Below are 19,834 nucleotides of genomic sequence, written 5' to 3' on the forward strand. Positions count from 1 at the left end.
AAATAAATGAAGAAAATAAAACAAAAACACAGGCCAACTGAATTAATCAATAAAAATAAAAACTCTTTTAGAATAAATGAAATAACCCTGTAGCATATGTAACTAAAGAAAAATTAAACATCAGAACAAAAAAAGGAGACTATAGCCACAAATACAGGGAAAATATTTCTAAAATCATAAATTATCATACACAATTTATACCAATTAATTTGAAAACTATAAAAATATACCAACATTGTTCTAAAAAGAAACATCTAAAAAGAACCAATTATGATGAAAACATGGAAAGAGTAGTCAGTCCCAAATGACTAGTTCCAGAGTTTCACTGCCAATTTTCACTTCTCACTTATCAGATTATCATAAATCCATGCGTTTTGCAATGCATGTTATTGGGGAAGCTGTGGGAGACAAAGTGAAGAGAAAAGCAAAGGAACAGGAGAAAATATTTACTATACAGATTATAAAAGACTGATTTACACATTAAGATGGACAAATCGATAGAATATAAAAATGGAAATTCACAGTTCAGGAATTATGAATAGTCAACAAACACATTTCAAAACATCTCTAACTTATGGATCTAAGAAGCCAAACAATTCCAAGTTAAGATACATTACTTTGAAATAGCAAAGAGCTAAAGACAAAAAGTAAAATACCAAAGCAGCCAGAGAAAAAGGAATCGAGAGACTGACAGCTGACTTCTCAACAGCAATAATGGAAAAAACAAAGGAAGGAGGAAGGAGATCTTCAAGGTACTCAACAACTGCCAACTGAAACCACTCTATTTAGCAAAAACATCTTCCATAAATGACAGTGAAACAAAGACATTTTCAAGCAAACAAAAGCTGAGACAGTTCATCATTAAATGACCCTTCAGTAAAAGCCATCCCAAGGGATATTCTTTGAGCAGTTGGGGCACCTGAGTGGCTCAGTCGGTTGAGCAATCGACTTTGGCTCAGGTCATGATCTCACGGTTTAGGAGTTTCAGCCCCGCACTGGGCTCTGTGCTGACACCCGGAGCCTGGAGTCGGCTTCGGATTCTGTATTTCCCTCTCTCTCCCCTCCTCCCCTGCTCACACTGTCTCTCTCTCAAAAATAAAGATTAAAAAAAAAATTTTTTTAATAAAAGGTAAAAGCAGCAATAGAGAAAAGTAGTAAAAACATGGGTAATGTAAATAAACACTGACTGTGAAAAACAACATTAATTCTAAACAGGTCCTCTTCTGTCTGGTAAGAATACTATTTAAAGCTAAAACATGGAAAGAGCCTAAGTGTCCATCAGCGGATGAATGGATCAAGAAGATGTGGTTTATGGAAACCAACTTGACAATAAACTATTTGTAAAAAAAAAAATAAATAAATAAAAATAATCCACAATAACAAAAAAAAAAAAAAAAAAAAGATGGCTGGAAGCAGAAGTCTGGCATCACAAAGACTTCCACTTGTTTGCCAGACATTCTGCCTACAGTAATCTCCCAATACACCTAGAACATTTGCTTAAGTATGGATGTGAACACAGTTTTTTAGGAGATTCTCATACCAAAATTCAATTATGAAGTAGGAAGTCACATACGGAACTCACTCATTCCATTTTAATTTCTGTTAATGACATAAAGAAGCTTAAGAAAAAAGTGCTTAACTCTACAGCCTTCTCAGGCTAAAGACCTGCAGCCAGCAATGCCTGTATTCACAGGTTAGGGATTCAACTCTGATCCTTATTGCCATTTGGGATAAAAATTTTGATTAGGGACAGATGTAGATAAAAAAGGAAGCAGAAGGCTTGAACAATACTACAAAACAACTAGACCTAACTGACCTATTCAGAACACGACAGCTAACAACTGCAGAATACACATTTTTCTCAAGTGCATGTGAAACATTATCCAGGATAGACCGTAGGTTAGGCCACGAGTCTCAATACATTTAAAAACGTTGAAATCTCCCAAAATACGATTTTTAACCACAATGCAAAGAAACTGGAAATCAAAAACAGAAGTTTGGGAAATCCTCAAATGTCTGACTTCGGCTCAGGTCATGATCTTGCAGCTTGTGGGTTCAAGCCCCGCATAGGGCTCTGTGCTGACAGCTCAGAGCCTGGAGCCTGCTTAGGATTCTGTCTCCCTCTCTCTCTGCCCCTCCCTTGCTCATGCTCTGTCTCTGTCTCTCTCTCAAAAATAAACATTAAAAATAATCAACATAATATACTGCATTAACAAAGGACAAGAATCACATGATTACTTCAGTAGACTCACAAAAAGCATTTGACAAAATCTAGTACTCTTTCATGTTAAAAAAGCACTGAACAAACTAGGAGTAGGAGGGTACTTACCCAACCTGATAAAGACTATCTATGAAAAACCCAGAGCTAATATACTTAATGGTGAAAGACCATACTTTCCCCTAAGATCAAGAAGAAGACAAAGATGTCCACTCTCACCACTTTTAATTGTCATTATATACAAGGTTCTAGTTAGGGTAATTGGGCAAGACAAATAAAAAGCATCCAGTTTGGTAAAGAAAGTACCAAATTTATTAGCTCTAATAAATCTAATAAATCTGCAGAGTTGCAGATTAAAAGATCAGGATTCTAAACACCAGTAATAAACAATCTGAAAATGAAATGAAGAAGGCATGTAATTTATAATATCAAAAATACCTAGGATTAAAACAAAAAGAAGTGTAAGGGCTGTATAGTGTAAACTCTAAATGTTATTGAAAGAATTTAAAGAGAGACCTTAAATAAGTGGAAAGACATCCTGTGCTCATGGATTAAAAGACTTAATAATGTTAAGATGGAAATAACTTCCCATATTGATCTACATGTTCAATGTAATCCCTATCAAAAATCCCAGGGGCGCCTGGGTGGCTCAGTTGATTGAGCATCAGACTCTTGATTTGGGTCCGGTCATGATCTCCCAGTTTGCAAGATTGAGCTCCGTGTCAGGCTCTGTGTTGACAGCATGGAGCCTGCTTAGGATTCTCTCTTCCTCTCTCTGTGCCTCTCCCCTGCTTGTGCACATATGTGTGCTCTCTCTCTCTCTCTCTAACTTAAAAAAAAAAAAAAAATCATAGCTGGGCTTTTGCAGAAATTGACAAAATGTTCCTAAATGCACATGAGAGAGCAAGGGATCTAGCACAGCCAAAATGATCTTTGAAAGAACAGAAAAAAGTTGAAGTCTTATTTCAAAACTCTCAACAGAGTTATAGTAATAAAAACTGTGAGGTGGTAACAAGGATACAGATGTAGATCAATGAATAGAATTGAGAAACAAGAAATAAACCCTTATATTTATGGTCAATTTGTTTTCAGTATGGGTGTCAAGACCATTCAGTGGGGGAGAAAATAGTCATTTTAACACATGGAGCTGGGACAACTGGAGAGCCATGCAGAGAATAAAGTTGGACCCCTGCCTCACACCATATATAAAAATTAACTGGGTGATTCAGTTGGTTAAGCCTCTGACTTCAGTTCTGGTCATGATCTCATGGTTCATGGGTTTGCATCCCATGTTGGGCTCTATGCTGACAGCTCAGAGCCTGGAGCCTGCTTCAGATTCTGTGTCTCCCTCTCTCTGCCCTTCCCCCACTTATGCTCTCTTTCTCAAAAATAAACACTAAAAAAGTAATAAAAATAACTCAAAATGGATCACAGACTTAAATTAAGAGCTAAAGGTATAGGGTACTTAGAAAACTCAGGCATAAATCCTTGAGACTTTGGATTAGGCAGTGGTTTCTTACAAATCAAAGGCACAAACAACAAAAGAAGAGATAGATAGGAGTACCTGGGTGGCTCAATTGGTTAGGCGTCCGACTTCAGCTCAGGTCATGATCTTATGGTTTCTAGGTTTGGGACTTTTGTCAGGCTCTGTGCTGACAGTTCAGAGCCTGGAGCCTGCTTCAGATTCAGTGTCTCCCTCTTTCTCTACCCCTCTCCTGCTTGTGTTCTGTCTCTCTCAAAAATAAATAAACCTTAAAATAAATAAAAATAAATAAATAGAAATAAATTAGATTTCACCATAACTAAAAACTTTTTCTTCTTCTTAATATTTTTGAGAGCGAGAGAGCAAACACGAGCAGGGGAGGGGCAGAGAGAGAGGGGGACAGAGGATCTGAAGTGGACTTTGCGCTGACAGCAGAGAGCCCAATGTAGAGCTTTGAGGTTGGACATTCAATTGACTGAGCCACTCAGGCACCCCTAAAAACTTTGTATATCAAAGGGCACTATCAAAGTGAAAACACAACCCACAGAATGGGAGAAAATATTTGTAAGTCATATATTTGTCAAGTAACTAGTGTCTAAATCATAACTCTTAACAGTAAAAAAACAAATGCCCCATTAAAAATGGGCAAGTGATTTGGAAAGACATTTAACAAAACTTCACATATAATTAACATAGTGTTATTAGTTTCAGGTATACTATATAATTCAACAATTATATACATTTCTCAAAATTCAGCAAGATAAGTGTAGTCTTAATCCTCTTTATGTATTTCACCCATCCCCCTAATACCTTCCCTCTGGTAACCACCAGTTCTCTCTATTTAAGGGTCTGGGTTTTTTTTTTTTTTTAATCTTTTTTTCCTTTATCCATTTGTTTCTTGAATTCCACATATGAGTGAAATCATATAGTATTTGTCTTTCTCTGACTGATTTCACTTAGAATCATACCTTCCAGGTCCATCCATGGTTTTGCGGAGGGTAAGATCTCATTCTTTTATGGCCAGTATCACATTTTGTACTTGTGTGTGTGTATCTCCCGTATCTTCTTCATTCACGTACTGATGGACTTGGGTTGCTTCCATATCTTGGCTATTGTAAATAATGCTGCAGTAAACCTATCTTTTTGAACAGCCAAGGAAATCAACAAAAGGGCAATCTACTGAATGGGAGAAGACATTTGCAAATGATATATCTGATAAGGGGTTGATATCCAAAATATATAAAGAATTTATACAATTCAACACAAATAATCCAATTAAAAATGGGCAGGGGATCTGAATAGACATTTTCCCAAAGAAGAAATATAGATGGCCAACAGACACATGAAAAGATGCTTAACATTACTCATCATCAGGGAAATGCAAATTAAAGTCCTAATGAGATATCCCTTTACACCTGTCAGAATGGCTAAAATAAAAAATGCAAGAATCAGCAAATGTTGGTGAGGACATGGAGAAAAAGGAACCCTCATACACTGTTGGTGGGAATGCAAATTGGTACAGTTACTCTGGAAAACAGCATGGGGGCAGTTCCTCAAAAAGTTAAAAATAGAACTACCATATGGTCCAATAATTCCACTACTGGCTACTTACCCAAAGGAAATACATAGACATTCCTGTAAAGAAGACATAAAAATGGTCAATAAGTCTAAGAAAAGATGCTCCACATCACTAGTCCATAGGGAAGTGCCAATCAAGACCACAATGAGATACTACTAGGATGATTATAATAAAAAGGATGGACAATAACAAGTGTTGACAAGGATGTAAAGAAATTGGAACCCTTATATACTGTTGGTAAGAATATGAAATGGTGTAACCACTTTGGAAAACAGTTGGACAGTTTCTCAAAAAGTTAGAAAGAGATACCATATGACTCAGCAGTTCCACTCCTAGCTATATATCCAAGAGAACTAAAAACACAATCCATACAAAAACTTGCACACAAATGTTTAAGCAGCATTATTCATAATAGTAAAAAAAAATAGAAACAATCCACATGTCCCATCAGTCAATGAATGGATAAATAAAATGTGGTATATCCAGACAGAATATGATGCAGCCACAAGATGAAGTAACTGATACAGGCTACAACATGGACAAACTTTGAAAATGTGCTCAGGTGTGAAAGAAACAAGATACGGAAGGTTGTACGATACTGTGTGTTCCATTTATGTGAAATTTCAGAAGAGGCAAATCCATAGAGACAGAAAGTAGGTTAGTGTTTGCCACAGTCCAGGGGGAGGAGGGATACAGTGTGACTCCTAACAAGTACATGCTTGCTTTTTAGGGTGATGACAGTATTCTGGAATTTATTGTTCCACAGCCTTGTGAATATTCTAAAAATCACTGATTCGTATACTTAAAAAAGGTTCTCTTTCCAGTGCATTTTTGCCTCACAAAGATTCACAGCTGAGTGATTAAATGCAGCCGTCCATTTTCATTCTGCCATGTCTTGGTAGGTGAAAGGTGCCTCTGTGATAAGTCTGTAAGGGGCTGAGGGGACACACACGGATATGACATTTTACAAATTTACATTTATTCCTAAACCTCTTCCTCTGCAGGAAAATTGTTCAGATTTCTGGTCATTTGGGGTCTCTTTATCTATGTCCCTGCTCTAATTCCCTGTGGTGTTTGTGTGTTGTATCTTGGCAGTGCCGACGGGGAAGTGAAGCACTGTGTGATCTACAGCACTGCTCGGGGCTACGGCTTCGCGGAGCCCTACAACCTGTACAGCTCGCTGAAGGAGCTGGTGCTCCATTACCAGCAGACGTCCCTTGTCCAGCACAACGACTCCCTCAACGTCAGGCTTGCCTACCCTGTCCACGCACAGATGCCCTCGCTCTGCAGATAAAGAGGGAGTGGGAAGAGAGGTGGCTCTCTAGCATTTTTTTCCTACAGTTTTTATTAGACTATGAGGGCATTCTTTCTACGTAGACTGCTTGTTTTGCACAAGAAGTGATTCTGTGAATGTGGAGAGGCCGAGAAGCAGCCGGCCAGGATGAGGGCGCAAGAGGCCTGAGCGGCTGTGAGACCCCGCTGTGCCGCTGCACTGACATAGGAAGCTGGAAGCAGATGTTTTTTGGAAAGTCTGTTTCATTGGGGTTTTTGTTTTGTTTAGCCAGGCGCCCTCAGAACATACTAGGTTTGATGGGGGTGGGGGTTTATATCTGGAAATCTCTGAAGAGTCCTTGTCCTCTTTTGGTCTTCGACTCTGAGAATGTGGCAGGGGCATGGCTCTGTGGGGAGTTCTGTTTTGATCTGGCGGTCTCTCTTAACTTCCTCCCAAAAAGAAGGCTGTTTTGGTTCTGTGGTAGAATGGCATTTGGTGAAAAAGATAACCAAAGGAAAACGGGGATGCATGGGATTTCATTTAGAGAATCTTAGTCAAGAGGGTAAAAACGCCTTCACTGGAGGTACTTTATTAACCCAACCTAACACAAGTTAGGTGTCAGCATCTCAGTAGCTCCTCCCTCTAAAGAAGCATTATGTTTAGAAACCAAATTGATCTCAGCAGAACAATGTTTGTTGCCAGACTAAGGTGTGATGGAAGACAGCACTCGTATCTGAATGCACACTTCTATACCAAAACTTGAAAACTAGAATTTGTTAGTTTTAGCAAACACTAAAATTGGTCGGTGTAACTCCTTCTGCCCCACCCTTGTTTCTCAGAGATGAGGAATAGTGTTCTTTTTGTGGGCATGGTGAGCTTTGAATCATAAAAAGAAGTTGGTGCTTGTGTGGTGGTTCCTTAGCCTAAAAGAATGATCTATTGTTTGAAACCTTTGTAACTTGTTTGTATGAGTAAAGAAAAGGTGCAATCCAGTGCTTTTAGATGGCTTGATATACCAAATAATGATATAGAACAACAGTCTTACATGTGCTTCCCCAAGTTTAAAGGCTGTGCAGAAACAGTAAACATGGTTTAATTTCCCTTCATCTCCCTGTCCTTTGCTGGGTAGGGCTTAGGGGAGCCAGAGGTGGCTAAGGTCGTATAGCAGGAAGGGAGCCAGACTGTTGTCAGGGACTCAGTAGTTCACAGACCCAAAGGCTGGGGTCATCTGCGTCACCCATGTGCTTCCACACAGTGGTTTCTGAAACTTTTGCAAGGAGAGGAAATAATGGCTTGGAGTTCAGACTGTTAGTAAAAGACATCTGGAAGTTTCTCTCTTTGCCTTTTTGTGAGCCTGCCATTAAGATGATGCGCACAGACTGTCCTCATGCTCCAGTGGCCCTGATTTTAGGCCAGGAATCTTCTGCTCCATGTGGTTTAAGCCTTCCAGCTGAGTGAAGCTAGCGAGTGGAGTTGGAGGCAGGCATCTACTCCTACCTCCATTATACCCCACCCCCATCAGTCCACACTTATTTGACAGAGTCCAGCTGCCTCCGAGCCAATCCTGGAACCATAATAGGTTCAGAGTGAGTCAGCTGTTTGAGGCCAAAGCTGTGCAGTCAGGCATCCTGGCTGAGCTAGAGAAGCAGCCAATATCCGGGTCTTGGTACATAAGGCTTACAGCTAGGAAAGTTCTAGTTTGTGGGATAAAAGAAATAAATACTGATTTCCCTGAGCACTTATCTTGGTGACAGGGTCTGGAATGGACCATAATGTAAGAATAGCTTACACTTTTTGGGAAAACCTCGAGTTGCTAACAATGAAGATAGGAGGGAAAGGGCATATCTTTGGCTTTTCTTTGGTTACACTACAGTTTCAGGATTAGGTGAGGCAGACAAATGAACCCCTCCCTCTAGTGTCATGTTCTGACTTAAGCCCTTAACAATAGCCAACTGCATATCCCTTCTCCACGTTGCCACGTTGAAATCTTGCTGCAAGTTTTACCGAATAATACCAGCTTAGTTGCTGCTAGGCACAACTGGATGGCTTTGTACCTGGTATTGAACCTGCTTAAGCAGCTGGATACTCAAGATTAGGTGCAAGAAATCCCTCCTTTCTGGTACTAAAATTTAGTGTGTTCCGAGTAGCTCTTCTAAAATAAAACATGAATAGGGATATATGCCTGTGACATTGAACCGGGTGTTGCTCCTTTGCAGGCAGACATTCAGGGTGTGTAGGGAGGAGAGCTAGCACCATCTGCTATCTACACTTCTAGCAAGGGCTGGCTTGTGGAGAAGGACTCTTCTTTTTTAGTCCTACATTCCTTCACTTTTTTTCCCCCTTGTTTTTTACTCTTGAATTTGTTGCTTGGTGGGAACTAAGGTCCTAGGGATCATTTGAGAAGTTGGAAAATATCTTTTCTGACTGGTTGCCACGTGATTTGCTTCATCCTGAGCCAGTGGAAGTGGCATAGGGGACCAGTCCACTAGCCATTTGGAGGGTAGTATGCAGCTCTTTTACTCCATGGTCTTGGCAGCCTTCATCTGAATGTAGCTCTGTATCCTGTCCCATGATTTGGGCCCTGGGACTGACTGACTCTCTCTCTCTCTCTCTCTCTCTCGGCATCTTAACTGCAGCCTCACTGAAGCAGGGAATAAAGAGACAGACAAGGACCAGAGGGGCTCATTGTTTTTCTGGCTAGGGAAGCCAGCCACCAGCATGGAAGCAAGCTTGAGCCTCGCTGAACCCAGGTCCTAGGTCCATCTTTTCTAGGCAGAGAATTCATCATAGAAAAGTGCTCTCTGGCTCTTCCTGATCATATAGATGCGAACTCTTGGCCATGGCTCAGGACTGTATAGGCCAGCTGTGTCCTTACCACTGATTTGGCCAAGGTTGAGGACTTCCTAATACCACCCTTACTCCATCTCCAAGCCTTGTTGGGACCTTCCACTTACTTTGGACCTCATGTGCTCTAAAGGCATTGATAGCCAAATGTGGTGTCTTCCATAAGTCTTCTCTTCTTGCTGTAAGGAACCAGCCCATGGGTCCTCTTGGGCCAAGAATTGCATCTGGACGATTCTTGGTTTTCAAGCTGGTCTCTGTTGCCAGTTAAGACTCCAGAGTAGGCCTCTGTAAGGCTGCTGTGGCCTCAAAGCAGAGGGTGCAGATGGGGGCCTGGCTGGGCTCTCTTCTGCCAACTGCTCATCCTTTCTCTAGCTCGAGCCACTTGTGACAGACAACCTTGTTTCCTTACCAATTCCAGCATGTGACTTTGGTGCCCTGTTGTTACTTGTGAAAAACCTCTTCTTCTGTTGTCTTTGATGTAGTCAAAAAACAAAAAAAAACAAAAAAACAAAAACAAAAAAAAAAGCCAACCATGTAGTTTACGTAAAAATATCTGATTCACAAAGAAGCCAACTATATGTCTTGTGTTGGGACAGTTCATAATGTAGTTCCTAGACCACTTTTGCAAATTGTTCTTGTCACCAGATGTGTTCAGACATTGCTGTGCAGTTGTGGGGGAGGGTGGGGGGAAAGTGAGGGGGGAGGTACTTTTCGGTCTTTTGTTTTTTTATCTTCCCCAAGAGGGGACAGTCTGGCCAACTTGCTCCAGTAATGCAATAAAGACATTGCAATAAAGTACCTTTTTTGTCCTCATGCTATGGAGGGGTGGGCTGGGTGAGGGAGGCAAGCAGAGGTGTTGAAAGCCCTGAAACTCCCAAACCTTCTCTGTCATGAGCCCCAAAAGATTGGTCCTGGGGCTGAACTGGAGTGCCACCGGAGATACTCTTCCTTCCCTGAACAAGAGGAAGTCACCTCTACCAGGCATGATGCCAGCGTCTCCCCCATCCAGCACAGGACACAGGGAGACTCAGACACTAACCCTGAGAAAGTTAAATCCGAGAGCTGTTTCCTTCTTGCCCCGTTCCTAACTGCTAGAAAGCCCAGCTTACGGTTTCTCATCACACCTTTCTGCCCAGAAATAAGTGTTTCCATAGTCTGTTCTGGGGGTAAATGTTTGTTGCCCAAGGCTCTTGTCACCGTCCTGCCACATCACTTTGTTAAGATTTCTCTATGTTAGGAACATAATTAACAAAATGTGACCACCTCTTTGTACAGGACATTGCAGTTTTCATGCAGTCTCTCAGGCCCCACCCAGGTGTGTAGTGAATTGCAAATCAGATTGGGTAGGGGGTAGTCCACTGTCCTAAATGCTCTTGCCTTGTCCTTTCCCCCCATATGCTAGGGAGGACCTTCCCAGATCCCAAGATTTGTTCCCACTCTCTGCATGGGACACTCAAATTACTGTCTCCAGTCTAGTCCTGACTTCTGAACTCCACCTGCTGGCTGGATACCTCCGCTGGGGCCTTGAGTGTCCCACAGGCAGTGCAGAAACCTATGCTTGGCTATGAATTCCCTTACTTTCCTACCACCAAACCTAAAACTGTCCCGTGTCCACATGACTCCTCTGCCTCTCACCTGTTAAATTACAAAAGGTGGCCCTCCTCCAACTAAAAGCCAACCTTTCCACATGTATTTTTGTATCCTGTTTTCTCCTTCCTCCTCAGGAATTCCCCCATGATCAGGTATCAATTCTTTCACTGTTGTTCTCTCAACCAGGTCATCTGTTGACATTGAGACATGGTTGGGTATGTCTCAGTCCACTTCCTGACCTCTACTGAATCCAATATTCCTTTATCTCTTTGCCCCCATTGAGAGCCAAACCTCTTAATAAAAACTGTGTAAATCTATTTCCTTTCCTCCACTATTTCCGCACAGGTTCCACCACCAGCTGAAACTGCTTTCCTTGAGGTCTTCAATAACCATCAGTTGACTACTTGCCATGAAAAACTCTCCCGTAGACTCCATGATGACTCAACATCTGGTTTTCCTCCTACATCTCTGTTCCTTTTAATTTTTCGGATTCCTCTGGCTGCCCTCTCACTGATGGCTTTTTCCCTGGCAATTTTATCCACATCCATGATTTCATCTACCATCTTCAGGCCAATTATGTCTTTGTTTCTCCTGCTCAGTCCTCTATTGGGAGGTACCTCATGGCATACTACATGGAGGGTCACCACCTAGCCCAGGTTCTCTTCTATTATTTCATATTTCAGGGTGGAAATATATAATTCACATATGATTACATAAGCCAGAAATGCAGCCATCATCCATAAGGCCTTCCTCTCTCTGATGTCTACACAAAAACATCACCAACCCATATCAATTTTACTTCCTAAATGTCAAAGACCTCACTTCTCCCCAACTTCATTGCTTCACTACTGCTTCACTTCATTGCTTCACTCTAACCTTAACACTGGAAAGGTTCTCCCTTTCTTCCATTCTTGCCCTCCTCAGGTTCATTCTCTTAACAACCAGAATTAGCTTTTCTTTAAAAAAAAATTTTTTTAATGTTTATTTTTGAGAGAGGGGTGGGGGCAGAGAGAGAGGGAGAATCTGAAGCAGGCTCCAGGCTCCGAGCTGTCAGCATAGAGCCCAACACAGAGCTCAAACCCACAAAATGGTAAGATCATGACCTGAGCTCAAGTCCAATGCTTAACCCACTGAGCCATCCAGGCACCGTTCTCTCCCCACCCCCTTTTTTTTTTTTTTTTAATATTTCAGAGTTAGCTCTTCAAAATACAAATCTGAACCTGTATAAAACCATTAATTTTCAATTGCTCTAAGGATAAACCACAGAATTCTTAAAATGGCCTGGTTTCTCCCATGTTCAGGATCTCATCCCCCACTTCAGTTATTCTTCCCTGACTCCCTCCCTTTAGACTTGGGTTTTCTTCCTTCTGCAAATATTCTTTATACAACCACCCATCTGTTCCTATGCCTTTACCAACTATTTGCTGATAGTTGTCAAATCTGTGTCCAGCTACTACACTTTCCATCATCAAGGTTGTTCTAGTTCAGACCGCCATAATGGATCACTACATCATTTTCTCTCTGGTCTGCTTATTCCACTAGAGCCTCCCTTCTATACTGAAGCCAGTGATATTCTAAAACACAAATGGGATTATAACACTTCCTTACAGTTATCTTTCAGAAACCCCTCCCCTCAGGCTAATCTGGTGGTGTTTCTCAAAGGGAACACCAATGGCACTTGAGGCAGCTGCCCTGTGCATTACAGGATGCTTACCATCTCTGTGCCAACTCCTTCCTCCATCACCCCCCACTTCCAACCCCCTAAGAGAGGCAGCTCCTCTCCCCCACAAACTGTTGCAAGATGTGCTTGCCCCTACCTCCTTCACCTATGGTATAGTGCTTCTAACCAGATCCTGATCTACATGGGAGGCTCCCCTAGGCAACCAGTTACCTGTGTTCCCAGTGTCCAGTACAGGCTGGCTGAGGGTCTGCTGCCAATGAATGACTGAAGGAAAGAGGAAGTGAGTTCAAGAAGGGACTGAAGGCTGAGGGGCCAGACATCTACTTGTAGAATCTGGCACTGTGGGCAGGGTACGCTCTCTGGCGGCCACAGCCTTCTCCATGCAAGGTGACAAAGAGCTGAAGGGTGCAGGAGGCACCCAGCCAGTGGCCCTGAGGCATTTTCCTGTCTCCAGTCCTCTGGACGCCTCTCCTTCAAACCTAGGCATTGGATTATGGGACAATCAGTGCAAGGTCACAGTTTGAAAAGTCCTGCATCACCATGGAGGTACTCTACCACAGCCCTACTTCCTGCTCCTGTGATGCCATCTCTTGACTCCTCCAACACAATGGACCCATAGATGTCCTCTCCCCTCCCACACCAACTGCTCACCCACTCGCCAATGCAGTCCTACTCACAGGGGGCTGCCCACCTTGGTAATGTCCACCTCCATTGCTAAGGCCCAACTGACAAAAGCCCAGGAAGGACTTACTGGCTACAGACATTAAGGCATTAAGACATCTGTATTTTCACTCAAATGAGCTTTCAGTATTTTAACAAGTCACTTCTCCCTCCATTTCAAAACTCTTCCCCCTCTTGGATTTTAGGACTCTCTTCTTGGTGCTGTTCCTAAGTCTTCTTTGCCTTAAACACTAGTGTTCCTCAATGTATCACTATTGCTACATTAATGGCTCTCAAATTTCTATCTTCCATCCAGATTTCCCTACTGAGTACCAGGCCCATGCATCTAGTTACCTTCTGGATGTCCCTCAGGTACCTCAAATATATCAAGTTTAACTTCCTCCTACCACTTTTTCTCATTTTCTGGCCATGAAGCCCTCCAAGTTTGGAGATAAATACGGGTTATTGAGTCAGGGGAGACCTAGGTTCTAACTGTAATTCTGCCCAAGCTGTGTTACTCTCTGAAAACCAGAGTTCCCTCCTCTATAAAGCCAGAGTATTAGTTGCTACATGGTCTTCTGTAACTCCCCATCACTTACAGAAAGTCTAAGCTCTTGGAAGATCATTAAATATGGCCCTTGCCAAACTCACTAGACCCGTTTTCACTTTGTTTTCAGTTCCCTGAATATACCAAGTATATGGTTAAGTGCTGTACTCTTTGTTTGGATACTCAGACTAATCCACCCACTCTTCTAACCCAGTAACTACCTATCATCTGTCCTTCAGGTTGGAGCTCAGACGTCGTCATCTCTGGGAAGCTACGTTGAGCTTAGGCAACCCTCCCCTGACAGGGGAAAAGTGTGTTATTCACCACTCTATTCTCAGCAGCAACAAAGACCTTGAGTTACATTTGTGTTGACTGAAAGAAAGAAACAAAAGACAAAGATGGTTTCCAAGAGCGTGTATTACACAGGTCTGAGTGCAAGAAATGGCAAACAACTGCTATGTTTGCTTTAAAAGCTCATCAGGCACCAATCCCAAGTCCTGATGCTTTTGAGGGCCCACTGGGTCTCGGCCCCTCTGGAGTGGGCTGGGCCCAGGCTCCTGGGTGAGGGGGCAGCTTCTGCGTGGAATGTCCTGCCTCCTATCACCTGAGGCATCAGGCACTTTGGTGATGCCCAGGGCTGGCTCTTCTTTCTCTATTTGTGCACATTCAGGCTCCCACAACCAGCTTTGGCGGGGAAACTCACAAGGTGGATGGACCGGCCCAGGGGCACCAGGTGGCCATGACTTCCCCTCGTCTCTGGGAGACAGGTTCTCAGGGTGGGCTGGAGTAATGGTTTCCAAATCCTGGGAGCTGGCCATCCCACCTTCCATCATTGCCTTTCTGCTTGGGGATGCCCTGTCTGGACTCTCAGTAAGAAATTTCCAGGCCCATGGGCCTGGCTCTCCAGAGGTTGAGGGGACAGCAGAGTGACTGGTTGGGAGAAGTCCTGAAGAGCTGGGACAAAGTGCTGTTAGTGCCTGGGTGTGGAAGTGCTGGGCCTTCCAGCAGCCTTCAGGAGGGATAGGGTCTGTGGGTTCAGCCTTACTTAGGCTGGGGGGGTGTGATGAGGAGCTGGCAGCCTCCTCAAAGGCTTGTGGGATCCCAAGCCTCCTCTGAGGGACACTAGGGCCTTCCATTCTGGGATCCTTCAGTGTGGTCTCTGTCAACAGGCTTGGGACTGATGGGCCTTGGCTCTTGGGATCCCTGGACAAGAAGGCATCCTCTTCCTCACCCTCTCCTGCTCCTCTGAGGGGTGGGTCCTGGCTCACTTCTGGGCTTGGTGCCAAGTTTGGTTCCTGTACACCTTGGTTGTTCTCCGGCCCCTCCTCGGCGTCATCCTCTGAGGAGTCAACCTCACGGATGGCTTCCTGCTTCTGCAGTGACTCTCGCCGTTCAGCCCGGTCCTGCCGGAGAGTGCCTAGGGCCCATGAGGGAGAAGGCTGCAACACCCCCTTTCCTGGCAGCGCCCCCTTTCCAGACAGCACACTCCGGGTCCCAACCACCTCTAGAGGGCTGACTTCCCTGGGTGGCAGTTCCTTCTTCAGCTCGGGGTGGGGCAGGTCAAGGCTCTGCTTCCGAGAAGTGGCTAGTTTCTTCTCAGAAGCAGCAAGCGCAGCTGCCAGTTTCTCAGCTGACTGTACCCTCTTAAGTAGTGGTGAGCGGGGCGGCTCTGCACTCTTGGGCCGTGAGAGCTGCCTGGCCAGAGGAGGTGACAAGTGAAGCTTGGTGGGGAAGGCCTGGGCTCCATGGCCAGACAGGGGCGATGGGGAGCGCTGGGGTGAAGCTGCTGGCGGTGGGGAAGGGGTGTGGGCCAGCGGTGACAGAGGGATGCTGCCGGCCGACTTGCGCCGCGGAGAGCGGTACTGGCGCTGGAGCTTGGGTGCCAGGCCGTGTAGGGAGCTGGGTCGCGTGTGTCCAGAGCCGGCTGGAGAACTGGGCACGCTGGAGCTGGGGGAGCTGCTCTGTGATGAATTTCCTCCCACTTCGCACACACAAACAGACACACAAAGGCAGTACAATGTTAGCTGACAGAAGTGATGAGGGGCAAGGCAGGGCTAGCCCTGGAATGTCCCGGGATCATCAAGGTGACCCTAATCAGTGGACCAGAGCCCAGGCTAGAGAAATAAAGTCACCCTCCAACCCTGTCACCTCCTCCCTGCTGGGTCTCGCAGGGGGTAGGGTGAAGCAGTTCCAGAGTGGGCCCACAGAGAAGCACAGAGGGCCTATAGGCTCTTTCCTACCTCCCAGGGGCCATCTCTGCGATGTGCAGGGAGCACTTCCTACCTGAATGCAGAGCATCAGGGGTCACCCGGTAGCCCTGAGTGGGAGATCGGGGGGAAAGGCTGTGGCTGTGTGTAGGAGAGCCTGGCCCACTCTCCCCTGATGATAAGGAGCGGTTAAGGGAAGAAAGGCTACGGCTGGTGTGCAGCAGAGATGCCTGCTTGGTGATCTTCCGGAACAAGGAGCTCTTTTTCTTGCTGCAGAGATAAGAGCCAAGGGCCGTGTGAGTTGGTGCACGGGGCATAGCATCTACCTGGCCCAATGGCCAGGGTTCCCAGCACACATGAGCACCTAGGAGGCTCACTCAGTCCAGCTCACCTTTCTTGCCCATCTTTGCCTCGGCTCCGCTTACTCCTTCGGGCCATCTTGGCCTTGTAGCTGCCCTTCCGAGCTGGCCCCACTTTAATAGATGTGTTCTCCAAGGGCGTTGTTGAAATAGACACCTTGTTTCCACTCTGGGGAACAGAGTGTGAACCCAGGCTAAGGCAGGGAACACATTTTTAATCCCACCCTTACCCTCAGGTATGGCTACCCCATGGCTGTAGCTTTTGCTCCTGCATTGATACATGGGAACCACAGGCCTGTTTTCCCAACTTCACAGATTAGGAAATGGCTCCAACTGGAGACTGGATGGTCTGGGGTTGGGAAGGTGGAGAAAAGGCTTATCTGTCTTATTCTTCAGTTCTTTCCATGGCTCAGAAGGATCCCTAGGCCTTGGTCAGTGAGGACGTTACTTTCCAGCAAAAGCCCACTGCTATGGGTGCGTCTGTCCTCAGTGCCATGGGTGTACATACCCAACTCTCCCAATTCCCCACGTTAAGTCACAGACTCATAATGCGGGGTCGTTGGGGGACCACAGCAGGCACATACCCAGCACTAACCTTTAGAATCAGCTCCACTACTTCCGTGTGCACTAACCCATGCACAGGCTCCCCGTTGACATGAGTGATGAGGTCACCCTGACGAAGCCCCGCCTCACTGGCTGGACCTCCATCCTCCACGTGCTGCCCCAGAGAAATAACAGTCCTCAGCCTGGAGCCTAAGTGTGAAGCGTGGGGCCTAGTTCTGCTGTTCCCTACCCCCCCCCCCCCCCCACACACACACTTTGTACCCGGAGGATAGTTTGAGCAGGGACAGAAACAAGGACAGACAGGCAGGCCCTGGTAGGGGGAAGGCAGAGGAGTGACGAAACTGGGAGACAACAGGTCTGGATGGCCAGACATACCCACACCATGTGGTGCACAGTGTAGACGTCTGAGTCACCCATGTAGACACGAATGGCCCGTAGGGTGAAGCCATACTTCTTGCCAGCTCGGTGGATGACAATGGGGGGCCTCGAGCTGCTGAGAGCTGGCAAAAAGTCCCTGCTTGGAGAAGAGTCCCTGGATGATGGGTTGGATGACTGGGAATGTGGGGACATGGGGCTGGCCAATGGAGAGCAGGTGTGTTCTGGAGAAAGAAAGACAGGACTGAGCATGTCAGAGGACCCTGGCCTGGCCATGCTTCCAGCCCAGCCCCATCTAGACTAGGTTGCTGATCCGACACAGCTGTAGTCACAGGCAGACACTAAGCCCAGGGATGCCTTCATCACAGACTCGGAGCAGCAAAGCCCGCCTCACGTGCCCAGACCCTCCCCGGGAGGTGATGGAAGCTAACACTCACTGAATACGTACTTGTATCCCTCAGGGGCCCCCTGTATGTATTCAAATGTTGCACTTACCCTATGAGCTACCACTAGTAAGGTCTACCTTTTTTGATGAGGAACTTGAAACTCAAGAGAGGTTAAGCAACTTTGTCAAGGTCAGGAGCCAGGATTTGAATGTAAGCTCTCTGCCTCAGAGCCTGCACTCGTTACACGGTGCCATCTTGCCTTGTGGCATATGCACACACAACCTGACACCCATGCACACCTTCAGAGACCTCTAATCTCCTAACAAGGAGGCAGCAGTGACACACAGTCTCTCAGACACCTGCTCCTTAACACAAGACATACAGACATACCCGCTGTGTGCAGACCACTGCCCCAGGCCCAGAGACTCCAGGGCCCTTCCTGTGAGTTTTATCCTAGTTCCCTGGGGGCCTTACCTGCAGGAATGAGAAGGGACAGGGTTGTGGCTGAGGCGGACTTGATCACTTTGTTGATGGGGCGAGTGGTGCGCTTTTCTGCAGAGTCCCCGGAGAGCAGCCGGTGGCGGGCCCTGCGTACCGCCAGGTCACTGATGGCCTTGGCTGTGGCTCCCTCGGTCAGCTGTGGGGTCCCGCGGCCTCCTCGAGTCTCCAGAGCTGTGGGCGCAAGTGAGCACTAAAACCTGCAATGCAGCGGAGCGTCCCCCCGCTTGCCTGCCTGCAGCGCCCTCCATCCCAGGCCTTCTGGTCACTTGCCGGGCCACACCTGGACTGGAGCTGCAGCTCTGGCCAGTGGGCTCCTCGTCTAGCTTCAGCCGCCGCTCCACTGGCCGTTCAGGGACAGGCCCAGATACCCCTTCTCCAGAAGGGGGTGTCAGAAGCCATGTACCCTCCAGCTGCTGCCTCCTGGGGGTGCTGCTAGCCTCCTCAGGGCCCTCAGGGAAGCGAGGAGCATCCAGGAGGCCTGAGCAGCGGCGTCGCACTGTCAGTGGAGGGCTTGAGTCGCTCTCGGTGTGGGAAGACTCAGACACTGACAGCCGCTTCCGCAATCTGTGAGACACAAGGCCCAGGGTGAGACAGGCAGGCAGTCTCCCTCCTCCAGCTCAGGCTCCCTGAGGGGCTCACGAGAGCTGTAAGTCATAGAACTTTTTTCCTCAGACATTCCTTCGGGAGTCATCCCTGTGATGCCCCCTCACTACCCCCCAGCATCTGAATCTCGCCCAAGATCTGTGACAACTAATGGATGGCTACGTTGCCCACCCTCGGTGGGTTCTGGATGCTCACATCTCAGGGGAGCCAATCACCCAGCTCCGGTCTCGGCCCTTCAGCCCTGCCAGGCCATCGGAGCGGTCGTCCTTCTCTTCGCTCAGGCTGCGTTTGGTGGGGGGTGGCACCCGGCGCTCCTCGAGCAATGAGAGCCGCTCCATGCTACTGTACACCTGTGGGCACAGAGTCTGTGCCGGGGACAGAGCCCAACAGCCGCACCTCCCCAAAGTATCCTTGGCACCTGAAACCCAGGAATTGGAACCAGTTCTCCCCTTCCCTCCTCCATACCAGGTGAATATTCCAGAAAGTGGCTACTCCACTGGCCTGACTGGGCCTCACCCCCGGCATCTCTGATGTCAGGGCCTGAAGTGGTTCCTGCAGTACCTGTCATATGCAGGCCAGGCCCTTTCTTCCTCCTTCCCTAGGGATAGCCCCATCACCTGCTGCCCCCACCTGGCCCAGGCATGTTGCTTGACTGGTCCTCTCCTCCCAGTCCTCCCCAGCCTGGGCCTGCTCCATCGCACCTTGCTGAACCTTGGAGAGCATGATGAGAACTGGCGGATCTCCAGGCAGCCATCCTCACTCACTTCTTCCTCGTCCTCTGAGTCCACGTGGTGGTAGCGCTCAGAGCGGGCTGGGTTAGACACACAGGACAGTTCCCTTTAGAGGCCCCGAGTGGTGCCTCCTTTTGACCTTTATCAGATCTCAGGGGGCCTGGAGAAGTCACTCCCAGTGCCCAGTTCAGGGTGCACAGACGTTTCTGGGCAAAGAGGTAGGATCCCCACTC

General features: G+C 46.5%; 2 protein-coding genes across 6 annotated transcripts in view; one reads left to right on the forward strand and one right to left on the reverse strand.

Moving 5' to 3' along the window:
- Positions 1 to 6,590, forward strand: part of LOC120247089 (phosphatidylinositol 3-kinase regulatory subunit gamma) — a 159,465-nt gene extending 152,875 nt beyond the window's left edge. For all 4 annotated transcript variants that reach the window (XM_039254841.1, XM_039254840.1, XM_039254843.1 and 1 more), the window contains exon 10: positions 6,376 to 6,590. In XM_039254841.1, coding sequence (XP_039110772.1) covers positions 6,376 to 6,574 — 199 coding nt within the window. In that variant the 3' untranslated portion in view covers positions 6,575 to 6,590. The remainder of the gene's footprint in view (positions 1 to 6,375) is intronic.
- Positions 6,591 to 14,274: 7,684 nt separating this feature from the next.
- The window catches only part of MAST2 (microtubule associated serine/threonine kinase 2), a 135,301-nt gene continuing 129,741 nt past the window's right edge, over positions 14,275 to 19,834 (reverse strand). For both annotated transcript variants that reach the window (XM_039254814.1, XM_039254813.1), the window contains 9 exons: positions 19,572 to 19,681; positions 19,066 to 19,220; positions 18,548 to 18,831; positions 18,241 to 18,438; positions 17,381 to 17,604; positions 17,037 to 17,159; positions 16,474 to 16,610; positions 16,159 to 16,352; positions 14,275 to 15,856 (listed from right to left, as the gene is read on the reverse strand). In XM_039254814.1, coding sequence (XP_039110745.1) covers positions 14,331 to 15,856; positions 16,159 to 16,352; positions 16,474 to 16,610; positions 17,037 to 17,159; positions 17,381 to 17,604; positions 18,241 to 18,438; positions 18,548 to 18,831; positions 19,066 to 19,220; positions 19,572 to 19,681 — 2,951 coding nt within the window. In that variant the 3' untranslated portion in view covers positions 14,275 to 14,330. The remainder of the gene's footprint in view (positions 15,857 to 16,158; positions 16,353 to 16,473; positions 16,611 to 17,036; positions 17,160 to 17,380; positions 17,605 to 18,240; positions 18,439 to 18,547; positions 18,832 to 19,065; positions 19,221 to 19,571; positions 19,682 to 19,834) is intronic.

The sequence above is a fragment of the Hyaena hyaena genome, unplaced genomic scaffold (genome assembly GCF_003009895.1).
Source record: "Hyaena hyaena isolate Hyena2069 unplaced genomic scaffold, ASM300989v1 scaffold_503, whole genome shotgun sequence".
Taxonomy (NCBI): Eukaryota; Metazoa; Chordata; class Mammalia; order Carnivora; family Hyaenidae; genus Hyaena; species Hyaena hyaena.